At 33.2% G+C, this 26,736-nt stretch overlaps 2 protein-coding genes across 2 annotated transcripts in view; both read right to left on the bottom strand.

The window, feature by feature from the left end:
* LOC129908408 (connectin) overlaps positions 1-26,736 on the bottom strand; it is a 94,266-nt gene that overhangs the window by 48,486 nt on the left and 19,044 nt on the right. The window contains exon 2 of the mRNA XM_055984868.1: positions 10,465-10,681. Coding sequence (XP_055840843.1) covers positions 10,465-10,681 — 217 coding nt within the window. The remainder of the gene's footprint in view (positions 1-10,464; positions 10,682-26,736) is intronic.
* On the bottom strand, positions 341-3,324 carry LOC129908409 (tigger transposable element-derived protein 6-like). Its single transcript, XM_055984869.1, has 3 exons — positions 2,562-3,324; positions 1,670-2,495; positions 341-1,610 (listed from the first exon to the last, which is right to left on the bottom strand). Exons 1-3 carry the CDS (start codon positions 2,808-2,810, stop codon positions 910-912), a joined length of 1,776 nt encoding a protein of 591 aa, XP_055840844.1. The 5' UTR covers positions 2,811-3,324; the 3' UTR covers positions 341-909.

The raw sequence follows: 26,736 nt of genomic DNA, 5'->3' as shown, positions 1-26,736 counted from the left end.
TATTAGGTGCATTTTCAGTATTGTGCCGTGTAATAATTACTTTATAAGTATGTATAACTATTATACTTATTGATATATTTTTGTGAGATTGAAAAATATACTTTTTCATACGGGTTTTAGACGTTATCTCCTTTACGGCTTATTTTTTCGTAAAAAAAAAACTATAAATGCCAAATTAGAAACTTTGTTAAGTTGGTTCAAAAAAGTGTTGAATTTTTTCTAGAAGCTTGTGATATCCAACTATTTTTTTATTACCAATCTCAGTTTAAAAAAATGGTTTTGAAAAATTGGTAGTCAGCCAAAAAACATTGCCAACGAAAAATTGATAGTAGGTAGGGGAGAGTGGGTACGAAAGTAACAATTTGTACATTTTGTGCCATATGTTGAAACTCAAAATACACAGCTAAATGAAAAAACGCGCATATTGACAAGTGGACATTTGCCTACCATTAAACTATTATTCACTTTCCAACTTTCTACTTTCTCCGGCTGCATCCTGTGAAAAAGAGATGAAAGTCGAATGTTACAATCGTCCTTTCCCGTGTATCAATTGTAACACAATGAAAGGACGATTGTAACATCATATAAATGTAATAGAAAAACGATAAGAATTGGTTTCACATCAGATTTATTTTCAAAATTCATTTGAAATTTATAACTATAGTAAGTAAGTAAGTTAATTATTAACAAAAAAAAATAATACCAATTCGTTGGTACTTTGAACAGCCTTGAGATACGTATGTTACACTTAATAAGTCACTTCAATCACAATACATATATTATTTCATAGTAGGCAACAAAATAAACAAAACAAAACATAAATAAACAAAAACAAGATTAAATTCAATTTAAAATAAAAAAAAAACATAAAATTGTACACATTCATAAAAACAAATATAAAATCTCTACCTAATCGGTATCGGACTCACAGTTTCTGCATTGGAAGAAAAGCTGTTTTGACTTGTCTCCCACACACCTAGTGTGAACCCACATTTTGCAGGACGTACATTGGACCCACTGCTCCTTCGGAAGGGATTGAGAGAATTTTCCCAGGCAATAGAAGCAAACGGAATCTTCTTCTTCACTTGAACTTATCGCATCACATGAACTTTTACGATTTAATCTTTTATTTTTTTTCGGCTTCTTTTTCTGAATTGGCTTGGATTTGTTATTTAATTTCTTCTTTGCTTCTTCTTCTAATGCTATTTTTTCAGGAGTATCCGTGAGGATAGTTGTCCGCCCCCTTTTTCTTCCACCTCTTGCAGGAACAGCTGCGAGTTTTGATTTTGGGTACGGCATAACAATTTCTGGAGAAAAAGCATTTTCTGTTGCAGTAAGAGGTGTAGCAGGGGACAAATTTAAGTTCGAGATGGCTTCTGGCATCAGCGCAGCTTGAGATGAAGTTGAAGCTAATGATTGGGTTTGAACTTCAAGTGGATTCGGTCTATCAGTGACATCGCTAGGGGAAAACTCATCATCCCCGAAAATATCTGGATTAACTGGCCAAATTCCGGATACCCTGAAGCCTGACAAAATATTTGTGGGTGTTGCTGCTTTTTCCAGTGCAATCTTTGCAAGCTCGGGTATATCGTATATTTTTATTCGATTTCCTGAAAAGTGATAAAACTTTTTAAGTCAGAACAATATAGTTAGTTAATTTTTTGATTACCTGCATTAGACCTCATCCAATTTCCACATGCCTGATTGAAATAGGTTTTCATTGGTCCAAAAACACTTCGATCTAATGGCTGAAGTTTATGTGAGCAGTGAGGTGGGAAAGTTAGTAGCACGATACCATTTTCTTTGCAGAAATTAACTACTGGCAGAGAAAGGTGTGATTGGTGATTATCAAGGAGGACCAATTTGCGATTGGTTTCGGAGGCATTGGTATGTTTAACCAGGTGTTCCATAAAGTTTAAAAACTCCGATTGCATCCATCCCGACTTATTTGATGCTCCAATACTGCCGATTGGTCCTCCTTTAAGAAATGCCGGGTTGTATTTCTTGAGGGGAAATATAAACAAAGGCGGAATTGCATTGCCAATAGCGTTGACACCAAGACACATGGTCACCAGAGTTCCTCGTTCAGCAGATGAAATGGCTCCAACTTGTTTCTTGCCTTTTTTTGCAATGACGTTTGTGGGTTTGTGCACTGTTGTAAGGCCCGTCTCATCGATGTTAAATACATCTTGAGGCTGAAAATTAAACCGATCCATAACATCTAGCAAATTATTGAAGAACTTCGTCACATTGGGCTTGTTGAAGTTCATTGACCTAGCCAAACTAGTTGGCTCCGGTTTCCGAATAGCCAGGGTATTCTTGCGGCTCATAAAAGATATAAGCCATTCTTGGCCTGCCATTCCATTTAGTTTCCAATTCTTGGGCATTTCTAACTTATAATAACTTGCCACTTGGTATGCCATCTTCCGGACGCATTTAGTGGTAAGCCCATAATATAAATCGGCACAGTGGTTTATATAAGCTTCCAACTTATCCTTCAATATAAAACACAACAAAATGAATGTTTAAATAATTTTTTTTTTTAATTAAATTAAACATACTTCGAATTCATCATTAAATACCCTATTGTGGGACCTATATCCAATCTCTGGGTAAACGGTGTCCTCAGGAGAGTCTTCAGCAAATGTTGTTTTTTTTACAAATCGACTTAAAGTTACATGGCAGATGTTAAATACTTTTGCGACACTTCGAATGGATTTTCCATATTTGAGAACTTCATTGGCTGCATTTGCCATGATCTGTTTTGAAACCATGCCACGCGAGGTTGTTCTGATTCTTTTTCGTGGCATTCTTGTTGTAAACTGCTATCTTTTTATTAATTTTAAGTAACTGCGGTGCGAGTTGAAAATCAAAACAAGAACTTTTACATGACATTTTTTGTGTGGACGATTGTAACATGTTACAAATGTCCACACGAAAAATGTTACAAACGTCCACATCTCTTTTTTTTACATTAATGACACAATAAAAAAGAAACTGTTGTGTTTATTAAAAAAACTTAAGGTCCATTGGATTAAGAATACAATGAACTTTGTCCAGGACCTTACCACTTTAAAAAAAAATAATTATTGAAAAAAATATATCGAAAAACTCACCACAAAAAAAAAAATGTTTTTTAAACAAATTTACCGTTTTTAACTCTCAATGGCACAGTTCAGTACTTTGACATATGAATTTTTGTGAGTGCATTCAGAACTTAATTGCGCAGAATTCTGCATTTAAAAATGAACGTATACAGTTCCAGTTTTTTTATAAAATCCAGTGTTACAATCGGGACATGTTACTTTCGTACCCACTCTCCCCTACATTATTGACCATCCGTTTTTTGTTTTTTACTTGCTCTATAGATCAAGTATTGGTTTCGTGTCGAAAAAATAATATGAAGGAGAGATGCATAGAAGATGGGAACTTCTGACGTCATACTGGAATTCCGAAAAAGCGGGTCTCACATTCTGTCCGTGCGTCTGTGCGTCTGTACGTCCATGTGGACACATTTCCACAGCCTAAACGGGTGGATGGATTATCTTCAAATTTGGTACAGATGATTTTTATGGAGTTCTGAAAATTGTTTTTTATATCTCGCTTAGAAAGTGTACCTCCCATACAAATTTTTCAATTTAAACCAAATAACTCGAAAACGGCTCTACCGATTTTGATTAAACGTTGCAGACTTGACATTCAAAGCTATTGCAATAAAACTGTATTTTTATTTTTTGAAAAAAAAGTCAAACAAGACTCTTCCCCAACCTCAACATAATTTCTTTAAAATTTATATAGAGGCAGCTCTTAAAATAAACAAGAAAATTAACATAAAAGTGCTTTGAACTGCAAAAGGAAGTACTTGCGACCCAGTCTTGCATTTTATTTTTTTTTAGATATTTGGTGGTAATTTTTTGTTTTGGATTTTCGCTACACCATAGAAACTTAAAAATGTTTTTATTACGAATTTTCAAGACATTGGAATAACATAGTCATTTTGAAGACAAACTTACTATTCAAAGTAAAAAATTTCAAACAAACAAAGCCCACGACTTACTCGTTTTTTCATCAACATAATAGACTTTATGTCCAATTGTTTACAAAATTCGGTAATAATTTTATGAATCACCCAAAACAAAATAATAAGTCTAGACATCGAGCGACAGCAAAAAAAACCCTGTGCAAGCATTCATATCTATAATTTGCTAGAATTAGTTGATGAGGTCATTCAAGAATTTACATACTTTCGCTTGCATAACTTAGAGCTTAAACACTCAGTTAATTATCGCCGCATGTTGTGAGTATAAAATCTAGAATTATTCTGGAATGCCCGTTCAAAGTCTGACAACGGACGATGACGACCGACTCCGTCGACTATACGATTTGCTGGAATTCGAATTCCAAAATGTTGGCTAGATGCTCCATATCAATACATGCAAACATTTATATAAAATAGCAACGTGTGGCGGACTGAGCTCGAGTTTTGTGTATGCAATGCATGCTGAATTGCTAATGACATCCATTAAAAGTTGTTATTTCTAATTGTGTCTGTGAATGTTTGAAGATCTCATCAGTCCTTTTTGTGCACACACTACATAGATTCTCTTTTTACCATATTCCAGAGTATAGTGCAACCTTACCCCCTCCCCCTCGGGATATTTTGTATAAATATGCATATGAAGTAGTTTTGAAATGAATTTCAAATGAATCTAATTGCTTTCAACTTGTATGGCTTGGTAACAGATACAATGCACTTGATTACGAATTCATACGCTGAATTTATATATATTTGATGGAACTCGAGGAAGAGAAGGAGGAGAGGTGTATTAATATCACCCCCACATACTAAGGACTAATTTTATTTTTTTTTTTTTTCTTTTGTTTTCGTAAATCTACTATCGGCGCCGCCATCGTCGCCACCACCGACAATCAGACATTTTCACCAAGGGTAATAAAGCTCCGAGATTCAGACGTAATGTGCACAATTTTGTTCGAGGATACGCTTTATAGTCAGCCAGGAAGGAAGAAGGGGGTCTTGAGGCACATCAGGTATAGGCGAAATTAAGGTATGGGGACAGCAGTGGAGGCGTTAGTGGTGAACATGTTTTTATTTCGCCAAATCCATTTAGGCTAATTGCATGCCATATACTACACATAGCCTGGTCGTACAACCATTATTACTATGTTGCTACTGTATACAGGATTTTTATTTGTTGCTCCTGCTGCTTGAATACCCTCTGGCTGTATGCCATTGGCGTGTGAAAGTAATTTAATCCCCGCTTTACGTGTGTGTACCCGGTTTTGCGTAGGGAAGTGGTAAAATGATGTCCAGAGGGCAGATTTATGTGAACAGATTTACGAAATATTTTTTTTTTGTATTTTGTTTTGTTTTATATATTTTATTTTTGTTTAACATTTTCTTTTTTTTTATGTTATGTTGAGGCTTTTTCATATGAATTGCATTTAATGGTGCACATGTATATGGGCAATAAAACTCATGACGGCTGTGTATAAAGCTTGCAATAACCTATCCTAATGGCTGTTTTTCTTGCTGGCAATTGCGTTTGACACCTGGGCTGTTAGAAAGGGGCGGTGGCATAGTAGCAGCAGCGACAGCGTCATTTTGAATTATAAACTCGTATTGGACATGAACATGACACTTGGTGCTTTGTTTATTATTATTTTTTTTTTTTTTTTTTTTTTCAAAATAAAGTATTTTCAAAGTTTTTATTTCTATTTTTTATTCAAATAAAATTGACATATTAAAAACAAAAAAACGAAAAATACTAAATAAATTAATATCATCGAGTTTTTGAGTTAAACTCAATTTAAAATTAATGGGTAGTGTTACATAGCAATTAATCGACTCTCTAAGGTTTATTCTGATTTATTTTTCTAAAATACGAAAATAAATCATGATTCATGGGTTTACATATGGGAAGTAACTACATATTTTGTTAACTTTTTTTTCTAAAATCAAATGATGGCTTACAATTATTAAAAAAATTAATATTTTTTTTTTTTTTAGATTTTAGTCAATTTTTCTTTTTTTCATCATTTTTCATTTTTTGAAGAAACAGTTATAGTATAAAATAAATCGAAGTCCAAAAATCAATTTAAAGTTAGTATTTGTATAAGCAATTCAAACAAGTGGTTAATGCTTTTAAGGCAATTTTTGGCAAAAGAACTTGCTCTTATGTTTATATGCGACCCAAAAATACATTTGATAGCTACATATACCTACATTATTATGTATGTAGTAAAAAAGATTGAGACATATTGTTCTTTTAATAAATTAACTGCCAAATATGTTCTGAAAGTGTGAGTTGTTTAGAAATTTAAACAAAAATGATAAAAAAAACTTGGTTCACTCGGGTGTATACGCAATATCAGTGAAACAAAATTTATGCTTAAAATACACTACATTAATGTGTCATAAATTCTTCTTTGTACCTATAGTTTTTGGCCTTATTGAAGTTATACTTCTTATAGGGTGGGTATGAAAATTTACTTTTTGACAAGAATGTCAAAGGGATTATGACGCGATCACCCTGGGTAGCAGGGCTGTCGTTTCACCTTTAGAGTAGGCAGTTCTTTAGTATTTAAAAATGCAGTACGCCGCAGTACGGCAAACATAAAACACACAACACGTTGCAAGTTACATGTTTCATGTGGCAAGTTGCATGTGGCAAGTTGTATGTGGCAAGTTGCATGTGGCAAGTTGTATGTGGCAAGTTGCGTGGGGCAAGTTGCATGTGGCAAGTTACATGTGGCAAGTTACATGTGGCAAGTTGCATGTTGTAATTTCCATGTGACAAGTTGCCAGGGTTGCAAAAAGCTCACATTTTAGCTCAGCTCTATAGGTACCATAGCTTAGCTCATTTGAGCTGAGCTGAAAGTGAGCGCCCCAACTTCCAACGCCTATATCTCGGAATTTTGAAGAAAATGAAAAAAAAATGTTTTGATGCCAAAAGGTAGCGGGGACTCTAACCTACATTTGCGTACAACTCCCAACCCTGTAGGTCCACGCGTTCTCAAACCGGGAGAACTTAAAAGTAAAAAAAAAAAATAGGCACGATTCTGAAAAAATAGGCATGATGTGGCGGTTTAACATGGAAGGCGATTTTTTAAAAATCTGACAATGTGCAAAGCGTAGGCCCATGACATAAGCTATCATTTGGCATCACTCCCAAAAATTGCTCTCAAGCGGTTTAGCTTCCAGGAGCGTTCAAAGATTCGGGGATTTTTCGAAAAAAAAATTTACCCCAACTTTCAAACGCGATTTTCTCATAATTTTGAAAAAAGTCAAAAACCGGATTGTACCGGAATTTTTTTTTATGATAAAAAGTTAAATATTTTACTAAAAAAATAGAAATATATTAACTATTAAAAAAACCAAGAGAAAAGATCACGAAAAATTATCTGTTTTATTTATAAAAATATCCATGTGTTAAAATAATTCCATTAATAACTAGAACCAAACAGCTTAAGCTATGGTGTTTTATAAAAGTTTAAAATATCTTCATATTTCATTATACTTTCCAAATAAAAATCAATGTATCCTCTCACCCATCACAGCTCAGCTCAGCTCACTTTACCTTAGCTCACCCAACAGCTCAGCTCAACCTTCAGCTCAGCTCACTTTCAGCTCAGCTCAAATGAGCTGAGCAATGGTACATAGCTCAAAATTTGAGCTGAGCTGTGAGCTGAGCTCAGCTCACTTTTGAGCTTTGTAGCAACCCTGCAAGCTCCATATTGCTACTACTAGTGCTGAAGCACACACAATTCTCATAAAATTACCATATCGCACATTTTATGCGCAATTCATTTACTTTCGTTAAGCATATACCGTATATATATATATACTACATGGACGCAAGGAGGATGAAAGAATTAATTTATTGTTCACTTGATAAAAATGTAAAAAAACGAAGTGTGGATTAATTAATTTAATAATAGAAATTAAAAATGTCAAATGAAATTAATTTACATTTACCGAATGAGAAGTATAACTTCAGTCGAGTGTACATGTGTACACACACTCTTTTTTTTTTGCATAACATTTAGTTTGAAGGTTTAAGTTGCCAGGGTTTTTGGCTTAAATTTATATATAAGAAATAAAAGCGTATCTAAATTCATTAAACACTGTAGTAGGTATTTTTCAAAAAATAAACTTAGAAATATTAATTATTTTATTTTTTTTTTTATTTATAGAAGAACAATTAAGTTTTTAAAATGTTTCAAAATAATGAATAAAAATCAGCTATGAAAAATGTTTGAATGACCGTCGGTAATATAAGTAAAATTAACTTTGTACAAAGTAAAATAGGTACCTATGGCCGTATTCATAAACGTTGTCTAACTTCATGCAACTACCTATCTAAATTTGGAAAATGTGTTCAAAAACCTTGTTTATTTTTATTAAAAAAAAAAACATATTTTTTCAATTTGAAAAAAGTTAATCAGTAGTTAAGGAGACAAAAATTTTATGAATACGACTATTAAAACATGACTTAAATATTTAATTTGGTTTTTTTCTTTTTAAATTCATTTTTATAGGTATTCAAATTTTAAAAGTTATTGTATTCAAAACTAAAACGGATGATTTAACACATTTGTTTGCTTAAAATTGAAAGTTCAACGTCTGCATTTTAGACTTTTGACTAAGATAACCATTCCGGGAATAGCTTGTATAAAAACTAATTATGTGGATATTACAACTAAACTGCCCATAATCTAGTAAAGGCCCTAACTACATTTTTCTTACTTCTGAGTTATAGACGGAAACACTAAATCTAATATCACAATTTGCATATAAAAATGAAAAAAAAATCAAAAGTACATTTTGAATTTTCTGACTTATTTGAAGACCTTGGCTAAAAAAATAAATGAGAACAAATCAGAGACAATCCAAATATGCAAAAAATCAAAATCGAAAATTTTGTAGTTAGGGCCTTTACGAGATTATGGGCAGTAAAGCCCTAAGCTCATAAACTGGTTCATGATTTTATAGTTTTGTACAAATTAACAGCGAAAATCAAGAACTCATGATGTAATTTGCTCCTAAGGGCTTGTTTGTATAAACCAAGATTCTCCATACCCTTAACACCAGCAACGAAAAATCACAAAAGCTATAAAATTCTATTTCATTTACGCCTCTAGATATGCAAGGAATTGTATGAATCATTTGTTCTATGTATTTAAGCTTAGTAAAAGAAATTAGATGAATGTTAGATTTGGTATGATTTCGTATTACATTTTATTGAAAATAAGTTTTTTTTATTTTCAACAATTTCGGAAGGACTTGTATTAAAAAAAGACTTGTGTCACTCGAGGACTGCCGCGGTAAAGCTATTGCATTGCATTTTTTATCGTCTTATGCAATTATAATTTATTTACCTACACTACACAAAACCAATGATTGTTTTTTTTTATCTATCTATCAATTCATATACAACAACAAGGTCACATTTGAAAACATGCATACACACAATCTCATGTCATAAACTTCTCCAGATAAAAAAATAACAAAACACAAGAATACTTTTTCTCTTCTCTTCTGATTTAATATCGCAAGCGCAATCCAACGCTTTACTCGTTCACAAATCACAAAAAGTTGAACAAGAAAGAGAAGAATAGGAAGAGAAAACAAAAGAAAAGAAAATACAGAAAAATTTTTTTGCTCCTGATTTATTCTGCAGACACAGCATTTATGGTCTTCTTCCTTACTCCTCTTTTTGTTGTCTAACACAATTTATATAACCCTCTCTGGCTGAACCAAAACCATTCACACATCCATGCAAGCTTCGTACAATCGTATCATTATGCATATACACACATACCATCATAAATGTAATAACTTTTCGTTACGTTTTTTCTTGGTTAGCTCCCCATGCCAGGCCTGCGTTAAAATCTATGCAATAGCTTAAAAATTTAGAAGCCATAGCAAAACACCTTTAAAGAAAATATTACTTTTTAAGTTTCGAATAAAACAAAACTATAACAATGTTAACTAGAAGTCAGAATACCAAAAAAAACACAACACAATTTTTTAACGATTGTAGTAGAAACTCTCTGTTGTTGCTTAAGAACCTAAAGAAAATCTTGCAAAATATGTTCCCCAAAATAAGTAATTCTATCAAAAGATGACTTATTTTCTTTTAAACAGTTTTCTGTTTCTTTAAAATTCACATTTTTATAAAAGGCGTTCGATGGAAAATTCAACAATTAATTTTTTGTAGAAGATACCTACACATCCTTATATTTGATTTTGTACTTATGAAAAATATATGTAAGCCAAAGTCGAAGGACTATATAAAACATTTCTAAAGGTAAAAAGGGGTAGGTATCTTTTCTTCATTAGGTATGGTAAGCATTTAGACCCCGAGGGCTTATGTATAGTAAATGACAGACAAACAGTTGAGGGGGGAAATAATATGAAATAATGGTCTATGATGAACTTACCTGATACGGATAGCTCACTGGTACTATTAACCAAGTTATCCATAATTGGCTGGAAATTGTAATACGTCAGTGTTTCCAGAAGATTTTCCTGCAAGTTAATTGAAAGGAGAGCTGGTGTGCCACGTAGTAGGCCGTTGTCGAGTTTTTTCAGGGCATTGTTTCGTAGATTTAGAGTTTTTAAATTATTTAGACCGTCTAATGCACGTTCAGAGATGCGCTGAAAATTAAAAAAAAAATAATTTTTTTTTTAGAGTTGATATTATTATTTCATGTTGTTGTTATATTTTTTTTTGTTTTTTTCATTCTATAACCTGGACAGGATGATATTGGATTTCACTATACGGGTATGAGTTGTATCACTACGGGATATATGAATGAGATTGAGTTAAGTGGACTCGGTTTACATACATACAAACGATGCCTCAGGACTGAAATTGATATACATTGATGGGTAGGGGATTTGTGAAATTGGATATAGAATCATATTCAAAAGGGGTTGAATACACTTTTTATTTATAGGAGTGATTTGTCATCCGGGAGCGTGAGTGAGTGCTGAATATCAGGAATGAGATTGATGGATATATGCATATAGATACACAGGAAATCAGACTATTGCTATTAAAGAATTTTTTTTATGATATGGACCAATTTTAATGAAACAAAAGCTTGAGTATTTGCTGGAATATTAACAAAAGAGCGGACATACATATGTTCTATAAAATAATTAAAACAGACATAAAAACAAAAGCAAATGTTAAACCTTGACATTAGAATTTTTAGACGCCTAAACAAAATTACAAACCCTTTTGTTTTGTTCCAAAGAAAAAAAAGTACTCATACGCCACCATGTCCTTTTGGAATATAAAAATTGAATTTGAAAGTTATGATAAATCCCATTGAACAAAATTTTAACTGGTTAAATAACGCATTAAAAGTAGTTGACTTTACAATAGTTTTACCCATAATCCGTTAAATTTTATTCCAAATATAATCAATTTTTGGTGATTTTTCAGATAATATAATTTATATTTTTGAAATCCTGCAACTATAAAATATTACAAAAAAAAAAAAACTATTTGTTAATTTATAGATTGGCAATTCTTAATATAATAAAGCTTAATAATTCCCATCTAATTCAGCTCAATTTCATGCAATAAATTACTTTTGTAATGATGTTCGCTTGAGTGAATGAGAACAAAAGAATTATCTTATTCTTGAATTATAAATATTTAACCACACAAATGGATCTTCTTCTACTACAGCAAAAGGACTTATTTAACAATAAACCAGTAAGTAACACCATGCCAACCCATTATTTCTTATCAAACAGAATTATCCAAAAGAAATTCTCTTCTTCTTCTTTTTATTTGTGTCCAATTTACGTACGTTCCTATTCTATATCCTTGCTATCCTGTGGCAGGAAAAAAAGAAGTAAGTATGTTCTTCTTTACACAACACTTGCAATTGAAAATTACTTAACAATCATCGATCCTTTGAGCATTTGTGTAGTCATTCAAAAGAGAATGTTAGAAAGGGACAGACTATATCAAAACAAACGAAACTATAAATGAAAACAACAACAACAACGAGAAAAGATGAGCACACAAGAGTGCTTTTCGTTTGTTTACTTGCTATAAACCATGTCTTCCTTTGAAGAAGCCTCTTGCTCTACAAGGAAGAAACACAATTTATTGATAACCTGTGTGTTTGTGTTTTGTATGCTCGCATCATTTTGCAATATTGAACCGCAGAAGGCAACAGAGTTTTCAGAATTCAAAAAAATCCAACCGATACTTGTACGTACTTAGATTGTGATGAAGGCAGCATCTTCTTTGAGTTGTAAAAAGAAAAACTAGCTATTTTTTTTTATTTTTTACAGAAGGAAGAGATGGGTGAATTTTTCAAGTTCTTTAACAAAAACTATAGGCACCTAACGCACAAATAGCTATATACTTAAGACAACTTTGAAATACACAATAATTGAGTAAATTATTATAATTTAGATCCTCATAATATACACACAGGAAATCAAATCTTTATTTTTATTAAAAACTTTTTAAGAAATTCAGAAAACGAAAAAGAAAACTATATTTCAATTGAACCATTATTTTCTGAAGACTTAAAGAAAACGCCTTTGACAATTTCTTATATTTATATTTTATGGAGAAAAAATATTTAAAAATAATAAAACACGGTTTAAATTTCAAAAACTATTATTAACGTAACCTTTCATAGAATCTTTGCCAAATTTTTGTTCGCGCACCTTCAATGGTATCGATGTAGCTGATGTTATTAATTTTGCTTGCTTAAGCAAGCGTCTGGTATTGTCTTGAATGAAAACTTTCATTTTATTTGATTAATTTTTAATAATAAAAAAATATGTCTTCTTTGACATAATGGCCAAAAAATTAAAAAAAATTCAGAATTCTCATAATAACGGCAATATGGGTATCAAACGCTCAAGTAGCACAAAAGTCTAGAATATACCAAAATATTCGTATACAGGATGTCCCAAAAGTAATGGATCAAACGAAATATGCTGATAGGCCAACTTTAGGGCTCTCAGAATTTGGTAACTTATTTATCCCAAATCCTTTCGATTTAATGCAGTTCTTGTGAAATTTTGAAAAATCCCTACTTGGCAACAGTATTTTGCTTCCTACGCCCATTATTGATTTTTGTTTTTAACAATTCTTTCACTAAAACATTGCTTAATATTTAGGAACAATTAATTGATCAAAATATTTTTTATTTCATACGCCATTTCACTGGAAAGTAATTAACAGTTCCAAGTTTTATAATAACTCAATTTCTAACTTTTATTTCAGAGCAACACCGCGAAAAAATTTTTTATTGTGTGGCAATGTTTTATTATTTTAAAAACTTGCCCTGTTATTGTTGTTTTCAAAAAGATATAAAAGTTTCCAAAGTTGCAGTTAGATAGAAAGATATTACAATTTGAATTCAACAAAACAGGGTTTTTCATAGCAAAACTACAAACAAAAATAGAGGTTTTTGTTCAAAGAAAAATAAACAAACAACAGTTCGAGTAAATGTGTTTATTTTTGTTTGTATTTTTGCTCTGAAAAACCTTGTTTTTTTGAATTAAAATTGTAATATTTTTCGATCTAACTACAACTTTGGCAACTTGTATACCTTTTTGAAAACTGCAATAGCGGGACAAGTTTTTTAAGTACTAAACCAGTGTCACACCATAAAAATTTAAAATAAATGTAAGAAATTGAATTTTGAGAAAACTTGGAACTGTTAATTAACTTGCAGCAAAATGGCGTATGAAATAAAAATTTTTTTGATTAATTAATTGTTTCTTATTATTGGACAATGTTTTAGTGAAAGAATAATAAAAAACAAAATTCGATTGGGGCGGAGGAAGCAAAATATTGTTGCAAAGTAGGAATTTTTCGAAATTCCACAAAAAATGCATTAAATCGAAAACCGTAAGGATTTGGGATGAACAAGTTACCAAATTCTGAGAGCCCTTAAGTTGGTCTATCAGCATATTTCGTTTGATCCATTACTTTTGGGACACCATGTATATAAATTATTAAATCTATGGATAAAATACCTACACCATTTAAATTATAATTTGAACCAAAGTTTATTTTTCTACCTCAAACAGTTTGATAAATTAAAATTTACACTATTTCTTAATAAATAAAATGAAAATGATTAAAAATGAATTTGAGTGCCTAATTTAAGAATGAAACACATTTTGTCTACTGATTTTAGATACTACCCCGTCTAAAAATCGAGCACCTCAAAAATTTCAATGAGTTAATGATTTTTTTTCGATTTTAAAAGCCAGTTTTTCAAAAAAAAGAGTGTGTGTACACATGTACACGCGACTGAAGTTATACTTCTCATTCAGTATTATGTAAATTAATTTTATTTGATATTTTTAATTTCTATTATGAAGTAATTAATCCACACTTCGTTTTTTTACATTTTTATCAAGTGAACAATAAATTAATTCTTTCATCCTCCTTGCGTCCATGTAGTTTTCAATTTATTCTGTGAAATTTACTCATGTTGTGCGGTTCAGAACGTACGGTTGATGGTTAACGAAAGTAAATGAATTGCACATAAAATGTGCGATATGGTAATTTTATGAGAATTGTGTGTGCTTCAGCACAAGTAGTAGCAATATGGAACTTGCAGGGTTGCTACAAAGCTCAAAAGTTAGCTGAGCTCAGCTCACAGCTCAGCTCAAATTTTGAGCTAGCTCACTTTTGAGCTATGTACCATAGCTCAGCTCATTTGAATTCCGGTACAATCCGGTTTTTCGACTTTTTTCAAAATTCCGAGAAAATCGCGTTTGAAAGTTGGGGTAATTTTTTTTTTTTTCGAAAAATCCCCGAATCTTTGAACGCTCCTGGAAGCTAAAACGCTTGAGAGCAATTTTTGGGAGTGATGCCAAATGATAGCTTGTGTCATGGGCCTACGCTTTGCACATTATCAGATTTTTAAAAAATCGCCTTCCATGTTAAACCACCACATCATGCCTTTTTTTTCAGAATCGTGCCTATTTTTTTTTACATTTAAGTTCTCCCGGTTTGAGAACGCTTGGACCTACAGGGATGGGAGTTGTACCCAAATTTAGGTTCGAGTCCCCGCTACCTTTTGGCATCAAAAATTTTATTTTCATTTCCTTCAAAATTCCGCGATATAGGCGTTGGAAGTTGAGGCGCGAAAAAACTTCTGGGAGCTGAACGCTTTGATCTAGAGACAGGGGAGTGGTGCCATATGAAAGCTTATATTCTCAGCTACCCGATAGTGGTATAATCCGGTTTTTGGTTTTTTTTTTCACAATTCTGAGAAAATCGCCTTTGAAAGTTGGGGTAAAATTTTGTTTCGAAAAATCCCCGAATCTTTGAACGCTCTTGGAAGCTAAACCGTTTGAGAGCAATTTTTAGGAGTGATGCCAAATGATAGCTTGTGTCATGGGCCTACGCTTTGCACATTTTCAGATTTTTAAAAAATCGCCTTCCATGTTAAACCGCCACATCATGCCTATTTTTTCAGAATCGTGCGTATTTTTTTTTACTTTTAAGTTCTCCCGGTTTGAGAACGCGTGGACCTACAGGGATGAGAGTTGTACCCAAATGTATGTTAGAGTCCCCGCTACCTTTTGGCATCAAAATTTTTGTTTTCATTTTCTTCAAAATTCCGAGATATAGGCGTTGGAAGTTGGGGCGCTCACTTTCAGCTCAGCTCAAATGAGCTGAGCTATGGTATCTAGCTCAAAAGTGAGCTAGCTCAAATTTGAGCTGAGCTGTGAGCTGAGCTGAAATGTGAGCTTTTTGCAACCCTGGCAACTTGTCACATGCAACTTCCCACATGCAACTTGCCACATGCAGCTTGCCACATGCAACTTGCCACACGCAACTTGCCACATACAACTTGCCACATGCAACTTGCCACATGAAATATGTAACTTGCAACGTGTTGTGTGTTTTATGTTTGCCGTACTGCGGCGTACTGCATTTTTAAATACTAAAGTACTGCCTACTCTAAAGGTGAAACGACAGCCCTGCTACCCAGGGTGATCGCGTCATAGTCCCTTTGACATTCTTGTCAAAAAGTAAATTTTCATACTCACCCTCCCATAAGAAGTATAACTTCAAAAATATAATTTTTTTTGTATTCATTATAAAATATATCGGCTCCCACTCACGATTTTGATTACAAAATTAAAGTATTAGTTGAAGGTTTTGAATGAACAACAACAACTTGTGTGTGTTACCACCAAGTATTAGTTACCTATTATTAGAAAAGGTCTATTTAAAAATGAGAAAAGTTTTTTTTTTTCAAAAATCGTTACTAACAACCTTTCGTATTTTAAATTTCGGACAGGTTATTAACTTGTTCAATTTAAACGAACATTCTTATGCAAAAAATTTTAAATAGCCTAAATATAAATCAAACAAAATTTTGAAATAATTAATTTTAGGATTTATTTTTTTTTTTGTGAAAAATCCATTTTTCGAAAACGTAAAAAGAATTTTTTTTAATTTTTTTCCATAAAATTATTTATAGAAAATTATTTTAAAACGCCTCTCACGATTATTTTTTTTTTTTAATGCATCTTAATAAAAGAAATTGAGCTGCATAATTTTTCTCTGCGTTGTTTGTGATGGTGACAGAAGAAACTCATTTACAAAATATATTAACCAATAGAATTGGTGTCAAAAAAAAAGTTATTTTTTAAAACTAAATAAGAATATTTCGTAGTACTCCGTGAAGCAATGGTTAGTGCAAAGAACTACCTTTTTCACCTGAAAATATTTTTTTTTTTTGTATATTACAAACTGAAATCAGTACCATTAAATATCAGAAAAACTATTAAATAAAAACCTTTGTGTTTCTTCACGGTAAATATATGGAATGAAAGAGTGTTTTTTTTTTTTTAAGGCGATAGAAAAGTGAAACTGATACGAAAACAGCATCTGATTAAAAAATGGATCATTTGTGAAATTTTATTTAGAAAAAAAACATCATGAATTTTATTTTGGAACAATGAAGGTAAATGGTTGTATGGTTGTTTTTTTTTTGGTTTACTATCTAAATGAATTATATTTTTATAAGAGATCCAATAATTTCTTTGCATCACGTACATTTCAGCTTCATTGCTCCCAACAAAATCCTTGCATAAATTTCTAACGAAAAAAAAAACATCCTTTTATTATCAATATTCTTATGGACTCTTTTGATTGGCTCTTATGCTAAAACTTTCAATATAAATATATACTGCCTTAGTGAAATTCCCCTTTAAAATGCATATCTTGGAAAACAGGAGTTTCTATCATCAATTGAAACCTGGCACGAGAAAATTTTGTTGTGGGTGAATATAATATAAGCCCACTTGTATACTCTACTCCTTCAGCAGGTATACTTCCTATATGACTCTATATAACTTAGTCTTTTCTATGCCCAACTTCGATAGAATCGTCTTCGTAGTCGTTGTCGTCCTCCTTATTCGTGTGATATGTGTGATGAAGGAAATCCATCAGAGGGAGACTCTTGAAAGGAATATTTCATATTTATTTTCCAGAACAGAAAACTCCAATAATACCATTGAAGAAAAAAAGAAAAAAAACAACAAAAAACAAAAAAGAACAACCTGTGCTGTTATTGTTCAGCCATAAAGGACTTTTGGATTTGAAATTCTTTTGTCTTTTCAACTGATTTTGAAAATAGAAGTTTTATTTGCATACATCGTGGTGGGGGTCGTATAAGTATTATATAGGAGTTCTATAGGTACCTTCCCTTTACCAAACATACATAATATGGAATGGAAAGTGATGGCAGGTTGTTTGCGCTATGGAGGATGAAGCATATGGTAGGAATACGAAATGCCAGGTGAACGCTGCTGGCGGCACATTTTCTTGAAACAATAAAAAAAAAAAGCTAACAATACCGAACCGATTCTCATTAAGCTGTGAACCCGGATTTTGCTTGCCATTTCGTGAATAGGTTCCTTACATACAATAGCCCCAATGGAGACTATACGTATAGGGATACCTACCTACCTAGAATAAAAAAAAACACGAAGGGATGTTGGTGCCGGGAAAGTTGTTTTTTGTTTTATATTACCCGCTCTATATATTAAGGGAGGGAAATGAGGAGGAACCCATGGATAGGGAAAGGAATTTTACAATTTAAGTGAAATCAGGTCACTGGGACATTGAACTGCATCAAGGCTCTTTTAGTGAGGAAAGGCGATATTATTCGAATAAGCTTTTCATATATGCACTCCATTCGAGTGAAAGCTCATTATGGGGATGTTTCTTTTTTTTCCTCTCTTTTTCTCTTCATGATTTGTATTTTTTTTTTTTTCTATGTAATTTTCAAAGAGGATTTCCCAAGAAATTATTTTATTTTCAGTTTTGATTTGTTTGAAAATCCGCTACTCGTAAAAAATTGTGCTAAAATATCTTCTCTATTTTTTGCTTTCTTTTTGGTTAAAATTTGGGAAAAGAAACAAAAAAATGAAGGAAGAGTTTTATGACCGCATCACCAACACACAGGGAGTGTATAATATAAAGTGGGTACATCAGATGGTATAGAGACAAGAAAAAATATAGATAGAAAGATATTTTTTTATGTCTTTTTTGTAGATTTGTGGATTTAAATTGAAATCTCGGGAACATTCGCTGGGTTATTGAATAAATAATGAAATGTTAGCTTGATGGCTGGAAGCAAACACGAGGGGTTTACTCACTGTGACTTTGGTAAAGCCAAGGCAATATATAAGCAGACCAAAGGAATTCAATATCTGTAGACGGAGAATTCGTGATGTATTTGTATTTATAGGGATTTGAGAGTTAGACTATGTCGGATGGTTGGAGAGATGCGCGAGGTCGAATGAAAGAGATTTTTGTTTTTTGAAAAATAAATATAGATCCACGTGGCATTTAAAGACAAGCTACAAATAGTTAAAGAATTTACAAAAGTAAATAAATATTTAGAAGTTTTAAGATGAAAAAGAGTTAAAATTATAAATTCACGTGTCTGGCTGAGCCTGGCGATTAGTATTCTTTACAATCCATTTGAGTGAAAAATTCTGGTTTAAGTATTTGCTTTCTAGTGGCTATTATACAAATTTCGAGCACGAATCTGAAAGTCGTCTTAAAACTTTTAATGAAAAAATATGAATCATTGCAATGATAAGAAGGGAAAGGGGATCTGATAGAAGCCGCCTTAAAACTCTGGTCACCCATATAATATGTGAGTAATTAAGTATTTCATTCTGAAAATAAGGATGTTTTTCTAATAAATTTAAAATAAATAAATTAAATGCCCGGCTGTCACAAGTCACATGCACCTGCTCTTATGTAAAAAATTGCTAAAGATTTTTAGAAAATTGTAAATTTTAAATTTTGCAAGAAATTCAACTAAAACTAGAAAATAATATAAAATTTGATTTTAAAATTACAAAAAACATCTCATTGAGTAGTTTTGACATCCAAACAAAGTATGCCATAAAACTTCTTGTATAACGAAGAGTTTTTAAAATGTTTTTTGAAATTCATAAGAGTCCGTTTTAAAAAAAATACAAAAAAAAATTAAATAAATAGATTTAAAATAAATTTGTATGTCAATAAAAATGAAATATTAATCGACATATAAATTTAAAGTTTTTAAAAAATTCATTGATCTATTTTCAGAAACATAATTTTTCAATAGGTATAAAATTTTGAATTTTTTTTTTAAATCAAAAATTAGTTTTTTGAATTTTTTTTTTCTTAATTTTCACATTAAAACTAAAGTAACTAAATTAGTTAAGTTATGAACTAATTTTTTTTTTTTTCAAAATTTTATGTTATCGATTTTGTTTTCAAAATTGAATGCTCTCCCGTTGGAAAATTTTTGTGTCGTTTTCAAAAAAATATAAAAAATTTTAAACATAAGAGCAAGTTCATGCGACCCAGTCGTGCATTTTGATTGAATTGAAAAAATAATAAAGATACAATTTTTTAACATTGTCTTCACAGTTCTGATTTAATGTTATTAAAATTATTTTTTTATTAGAATATTCGAACAAATTTTTAGCAATTGCGCAATTCACATTATGTAGATCACAACAAAAACATTACTGTTAAAAAAGGAGCCAAGTTCTCCTATGTTGAAATTATGCTGGCACAAAAAGTACTGAGATGTAAAAGTGTACCAAGTTCTAAAGTTTGGGTTCAAATTCGTATCAATACAATTTTGATTGTTCTCTTGACAATTTTTCTTTTAATTACCGATTTTTAAAGTTATTTCAAAAATTGCCAAGTAAACAATCAAAATTTTATTGATACGAATTTGAACCCAAACTTTAGAACTTGGTACACTTTTACATCTCAGTACTTTTTGTGCCAGCATAATTTCAACATAGGAGAACTTGGCTCCTTTTTTAACAGTAATGTTTTTGTTGTGATTTCACTACTTTTTGCAAGGTATGGCTGTAGAATTAAAAATCTCTATATTTGATGAAAATTCAGTGAAAATGGGCGGTTGCCACGCCCCCTGGCTGAAATTCTCAAACTTTAAATTTTTTCCTTTGTATAAACTACCATCTCTACCATTCTACCAAATTTCAAGATTCTACGAAAATCAGAAGTGCTCTTTTATATTGAATGAAAATTCAGTGGAAATGGGCGGTTGCCACGCCCCCTGGCTGAAATTCTCAAATTTTAAATTTTTTCCTTTGTATAAACTACCATCTCTACCATTCTACCAAATTTCAAGATTCTACGATAATCAGAAGTGCTCTATAATATTTGATGATAATTCAGCGGAAATGGGCGGATGCCACGCCCCCTGAATTGAAAATCTCAAATTTTCACAAGCCCTATCACCGTGTAAAATTTCAAGTTTCTACGTTAACGGGAAGTTCTCCATAATTTTGATGATCTGTCAGTGAGTGAGTGAGTCAGTCAGTCAGTCAGTCAGTCAGTCAGTCAGTCAGTCAGTCAGTCAGTCAGTCAGTCAGTCAGTCAGTCAGTCAGTCAGTCAGTCAGTCAGTCAGTCAGTCAGTCAGTCAGTCAGTCAGTCAGTCAGTCAGTCAGTCAGTCAGTCAGTCAGTCAGTCAGTCAGTCAGTCAGTCAGTCAGTCAGTCAGTCAGTCAGTCAGTCAGTCAGTCAGTCAGTCAGTCAGTCAGTCAGTCAGTCAGTCAGTCAGTCAGTCAGTCAGTCAGTCAGTCAGTCAGTCAGTCAGTCAGTCAGTCAGTCAGTCAGTCAGTCAGTCAGTCAGTCAGTCAGTCAGTCAGTCAGTCAGTCAGTCAGTCAGTCAGTCAGTCAGTCAGTCAGTCAGTCAGTCAGTCAGTCAGTCAGTCAGTCAGTCAGTCAGTCAGTCAGTCAGTCAGTCAGTCAGTCAGTCAGTCAGTCAGTCAGTCAGTCAGTCAGTCAGTCAGTCAGTCAGTCAGTCAGTCAGTCAGTCAGTCAGTCAGTCAGTCAGTCAGTCAGTCAGTCAGTCAGTCAGTCAGTCAGTCAGTCAGTCAGTCAGTCAGTCAGTCAGTCAGTCAGTCAGTCAGTCAGTCAGTCAGTCAGTCAGTCAGTCAGTCAGTCAGTCAGTCAGTCAGTCAGTCAGTCAGTCAGTCAGTCAGTCAGTCAGTCAGTCAGTCAGTCAGTCAGTCAGTCAGTCAGTCAGTCAGTCAGTCAGTCAGTCAGTCAGTCAGTCAGTCAGTCAGTCAGTCAGTCAGTCAGTCAGTCAGTCAGTCAGTCAGTCAGTCAGTCAGTCAGTCAGTCAGTCAGTCAGTCAGTCAGTCAGTCAGTCAGTCAGTCAGTCAGTCAGTCAGTCAGTCAGTCAGTCAGTCAGTCAGTCAGTCAGTCAGTCAGTCAGTCAGTCAGTCAGTCAGTCAGTCAGTCAGTCAGTCAGTCAGTCAGTCAGTCAGTCAGTCAGTCAGTCAGTCAGTCAGTCAGTCAGTCAGTCAGTCAGTCAGTCAGTCAGTCAGTCAGTCAGTCAGTCAGTCAGTCAGTCAGTCAGTCAGTCAGTCAGTCAGTCAGTCAGTCAGTCAGTCAGTCAGTCAGTCAGTCAGTCAGTCAGTCAGTCAGTCAGTCAGTCAGTCAGTCAGTCAGTCAGTCAGTCAGTCAGTCAGTCAGTCAGTCAGTCAGTCAGTCAGTCAGTCAGTCAGTCAGTCAGTCAGTCAGTCAGTCAGTCAGTCAGTCAGTCAGTCAGTCAGTCAGTCAGTCAGTCAGTCAGTCAGTCAGTCAGTCAGTCAGTCAGTCAGTCAGTCAGTCAGTCAGTCAGTCAGTCAGTCAGTCAGTCAGTCAGTCAGTCAGTCAGTCAGTCAGTCAGTCAGTCAGTCAGTCAGTCAGTCAGTCAGTCAGTCAGTCAGTCAGTCAGTCAGTCAGTCAGTCAGTCAGTCAGTCAGTCAGTCAGTCAGTCAGTCAGTCAGTCAGTCAGTCAGTCAGTCAGTCAGTCAGTCAGTCAGTCAGTCAGTCAGTCAGTCAGTCAGTCAGTCAGTCAGTCAGTCAGTCAGTCAGTCAGTCAGTCAGTCAGTCAGTCAGTCAGTCAGTCAGTCAGTCAGTCAGTCAGTCAGTCAGTCAGTCAGTCAGTCAGTCAGTCAGTCAGTCAGTCAGTCAGTCAGTCAGTCAGTATAGTATAGTATAAGTATAGTAAAGTAAAGTAAAGTATAGTAAAGTACTTAAACTAAAGATTAAGACCTAACATATATATGTGTAATTGTATGATTTGTGGAAAAACGGAATAACTTTTTGAATCCTATCATAATTTACAAGAAAAAGCTAAATCAAATACCTTTTTTTCTTTTTTCATTATACCAATTTTTGTATATGAAAAACTTATACAAAAGTTACGCCATTAAAAAGTTTAATATTTTTTCTAAAGAATAAAGCCATACTTAGATTTTTACAATGCATAAAAGGCAAACAATTTTTTGTTATATATGTAAATTTTATTGTTTCCGCTGTAAATATTCATATCAACCATGTCTGCACGGCATCTACAAAAAGAGCTAGCATTTTTTGAACCCAATCAATTTTCATCAAAAAAAGCAACAAAATCAATCTTCATTTTTTCAATTACCTTGAAGTTCATTTTTTTTAAATGACAATTTATAATAAATTTTATACCATCTGAAAGCCTATTATTTCAGCTCAAAATATTAATATAGACCATTTTTGTACGACATCTACAAAAGAGCTAGAATTTTTTGAACCCAATCATCAAAAAAAGTGAAAATATCAATCTTTTTTATCTTCTCACGCCATTAAATCAATTTTTTTTTTAAATTAAAATAAAAAACTAGACCGACTACTGCACTCTTGCAACATTATTTTATTTGTTTGAAATTTTTTTCAATTTCTATTGCTAAATGCTTGTTCAGCATTGAACTCGGTCTGCTCAGAGCGCGATCGATGGACTCAGAATAAAATAACTTATTCTGAGTCCATCGATCGCGCTTTGAACAAGCTCAGAATACTTTCAGAACGAAAAAAGAAATTGAAGCTCTAAATGTTGAGAGGTAAAAAAGGAATACAATTTTTAGAAAAAAAAGTCGCTATAATGAAATTGGTGAAAAGGTCGCTTTGAATAAAAAGTCGTCGCTTGGTCGCTAAGGCTTCGAAAAGGTCGCTAATAGCGACTAAAGTCGCTTAGCGGTAACGCTGTACCTGTTATATGAAGTAAAGTCTCTCTTTCTCTCTCTCTTCATTTTGTAGTATTAAGTTAGTTTTAAGTAAGTCTTGGCAGTTGTGTCACGACATTCAAAGTGTTAACACCGAAGACAATAAAGACACTCTTTAAGCAAGTTAAGTCGTCTTATCATTATTCTATAAACATACAATATGGTGTCAGGTGTTTTACAAAAGTGAATTTTAAAAGTGTTCATATTACCCAAATATCAAAATGGTCATTCTCATTAAATATGAAAGTAATAAAAACTGATGTACAAGACAATATGGCTACGGTAGTGACTCCACCAACTTTCACGCCAGCAATTCTTCCGCTTAATTTGAAATCTTCTAATATGCCGGTGGAATGGAAAAATTGGCTGACACAATTTAAAATATTTTTACGTGCATCCAGCTTGGACACCCAGGCAGACCAAAGAAAAGTAGCACTTCTCTTGCATCACATGGGACCAGACTCTTTAGAAATCTTTTTTTCATTTGATCTCGACTTGGATAATGTCTTATTTGATGACCTCGTGGCTAAATTAGAAGCACATTTTTTGCCAAAAGTCAATATCGCTATGGAGCGACACAAATTTTTCACAAGGACGCAGCAATTAGGTGAATCAATGGATGACTACATAACCGCGCTAAAAAATCTAAGCCTTTCATGTGATTTCGACAAGCTAAGAGAAGAACTGGTAAGAGATATTTTTGTTTGTGGTTTAAGCAATAGCTGGTCTAATGTAAAAGAACGTCTGCTTACTGAAGGAGCTATAAAGCTTGAAAAAGCGCTCGAAATTGCAAAGACAATTGAGCTCACAAAAGACCACGCAAAGCAATTAGAATTAAATAATCAAAGTCATATAAATGCTATTAACCATCATCCTACAAAAAATTTCGAAAAATATCAAAATCAATCATACAACAATAATTTCCGTCATCAAATGTCACCTTCAATTAAACCACATTCAAACAGCAATAAAAAACAAAACAGCTATTCGTCAAATACATATATATCAAAAAACAATTGTTCCCGTTGCGGTCAAATTCACCAATATCGATGTCCAGCAATTGGTGTTACATGTAATACATGCAAAAACAAAAACCATTATTCTAAGATGTGCCGTTTAAACAGAAGAAACTCCAACAGTGCTTATGTACGAAATGTAGAAGCTTGCCAGCAATCAGATAATGAGGACTATGATGAGGGAGATGACAACACATTGTTCTTAGGTATGCTTAAGCAAACTATATGCACACCAAAGAACAGTTGGATTATAATGCTAACAATATCCAACCATACCGTTGAGTGTCAAGTTGATACTGGAGCCCAGGCAAATGTGATGTCATTAGAACAGTTTGAAGCCTTACAGTGTTCTTCTAAATTAACATCATCATCTACTCGCATCATGACATTTAGCGGTGAACGTCTTCCAGTTATTGGTTGCTGTATATTGAAGTGTATTCACGATGGTCAACAATATTTAATCAACTTTCATATTTTGGAACTCAGATGTCACGCAGTACTTGGATTAGAAACCTGCATTCAACTTAAATTAATTCCTAAGGTAGATAAGAATAATATGAAGTGTATAAATAAACAAGTGTCTGAATTTCAAAACTATTCAAATTCTTTCAACTCTTTAATAGAAAAAAGTAATTTCAGTGGTATAAAAACTAGTCAATCTATTTTAGATAACTATAGTGATGTTTTTAAGGGTCTAGGGCTACTAAAGGAGAAGTGTCATTTAAAATTGCGTTCTGATGTGCCACCTTCGATTGATTATCCACGTAAAGTTCCTTTTGCATTGCAAGGTCCATTAAAAGAAGAACTAAATCGTATGGAACAACTAGGGGTTATAGTAAAAGTTGAAGAGCCAACAGAATGGGTGAGTTCCATAGTGCTTGTCAAAAAACCAAATGGTAAAATCAGATTATGTCTTGATCCTAGGAATCTAAACAAAGCTCTTTTAAGAGCTCACCACCCTTTCCCCAATTTAGATGAGTGTAAGTCTAGAATAAAAGGTTCAATTTGTTTCAGTATTTTAGACGCAAACTCTGGCTTTTGGATGGTGCCTTTGGACGAGGAATCTTCCAAAATTTGTACGTTCATAACACCGTTTGGAAGGTATCGTTTTATGCGTCTTCCTTTCGGTATTAAAACAGCTCCTGAAATATTTCACGCACAAATGTTGAAACTCTTTTCGGATATTGAAGGTTTAATTATTTTTATCGATGATTTTTTCATATATGCGGAGTCAATTGAAAAAACACAATGAAATTTTGAATAAGGTTCTCAAAAGAGCACAAGATATAGGTCTTAAATTTAATCCTGACAAGTCAAAAATATGTGTTGAAGAATTAAAATTCCTTGGTTTCGTTTTCAATAGGAATGGAGTTCGCCCAGACAAATCAAAGGTCAAAGCAATATGTGAAATGCCACGACCCACATCTGTAGGTGATTTACAGAGATTTCTAGGGATGGTTAATTACCTAGGCAGCTTTGTAAAAGACTTATCTGTCAAAAATAACCATCTTCGTCAGCTCTTAAAGAAAGACGTGGTATGGCATTGGAATGACATACATGAAAAAGAGTTTAACGATTTAAAGTCACTAATATCCAATGCACCGATTTTAACATTCTATAATCCGAATAAACTAATCACTCTTTCTGTCGATGCTTCTAAGAACGCTGTTGGTGCAGTTTTAGCACACGATAACAGCCCAATCGCTTTTCCTTCCGCTACTCTGACGTCCAGTCAAGAAAATTATGCTCAAATAGAAAAAGAGCTTTTTGCTATCCTGTTTGGCTGCACAAAATTCCACCAGTATGTGTATGGTCAGCGTATTTTGGTAGAGACTGACCATAAGCCACTTGTCCCACTATTTTCAAAACCATTGTATCAGGTACCAGCTCGACTACAAAGGTTTATGTTGCGTTTGAAAAGTTATGATTTAGATGTCGTTTACAAACCAGGGAAGTATATGTACACAGCGGACACACTCTCGAGAGCTCCATTGCCAGATACCATTTTGACAGAATTTGATAAGGATTTAGATATTCATTGTAACCTTTTAATAGCCAACTTAGCAGTTTCTTCGGATAAACTTCAAAGTATAAAAGTAGCTA

This window comes from Episyrphus balteatus, chromosome 2, assembly GCF_945859705.1.
Source record: "Episyrphus balteatus chromosome 2, idEpiBalt1.1, whole genome shotgun sequence".
Taxonomy (NCBI): Eukaryota; Metazoa; Arthropoda; class Insecta; order Diptera; family Syrphidae; genus Episyrphus; species Episyrphus balteatus.
This window is presented reverse-complemented; position numbering and strand designations above follow the sequence as displayed.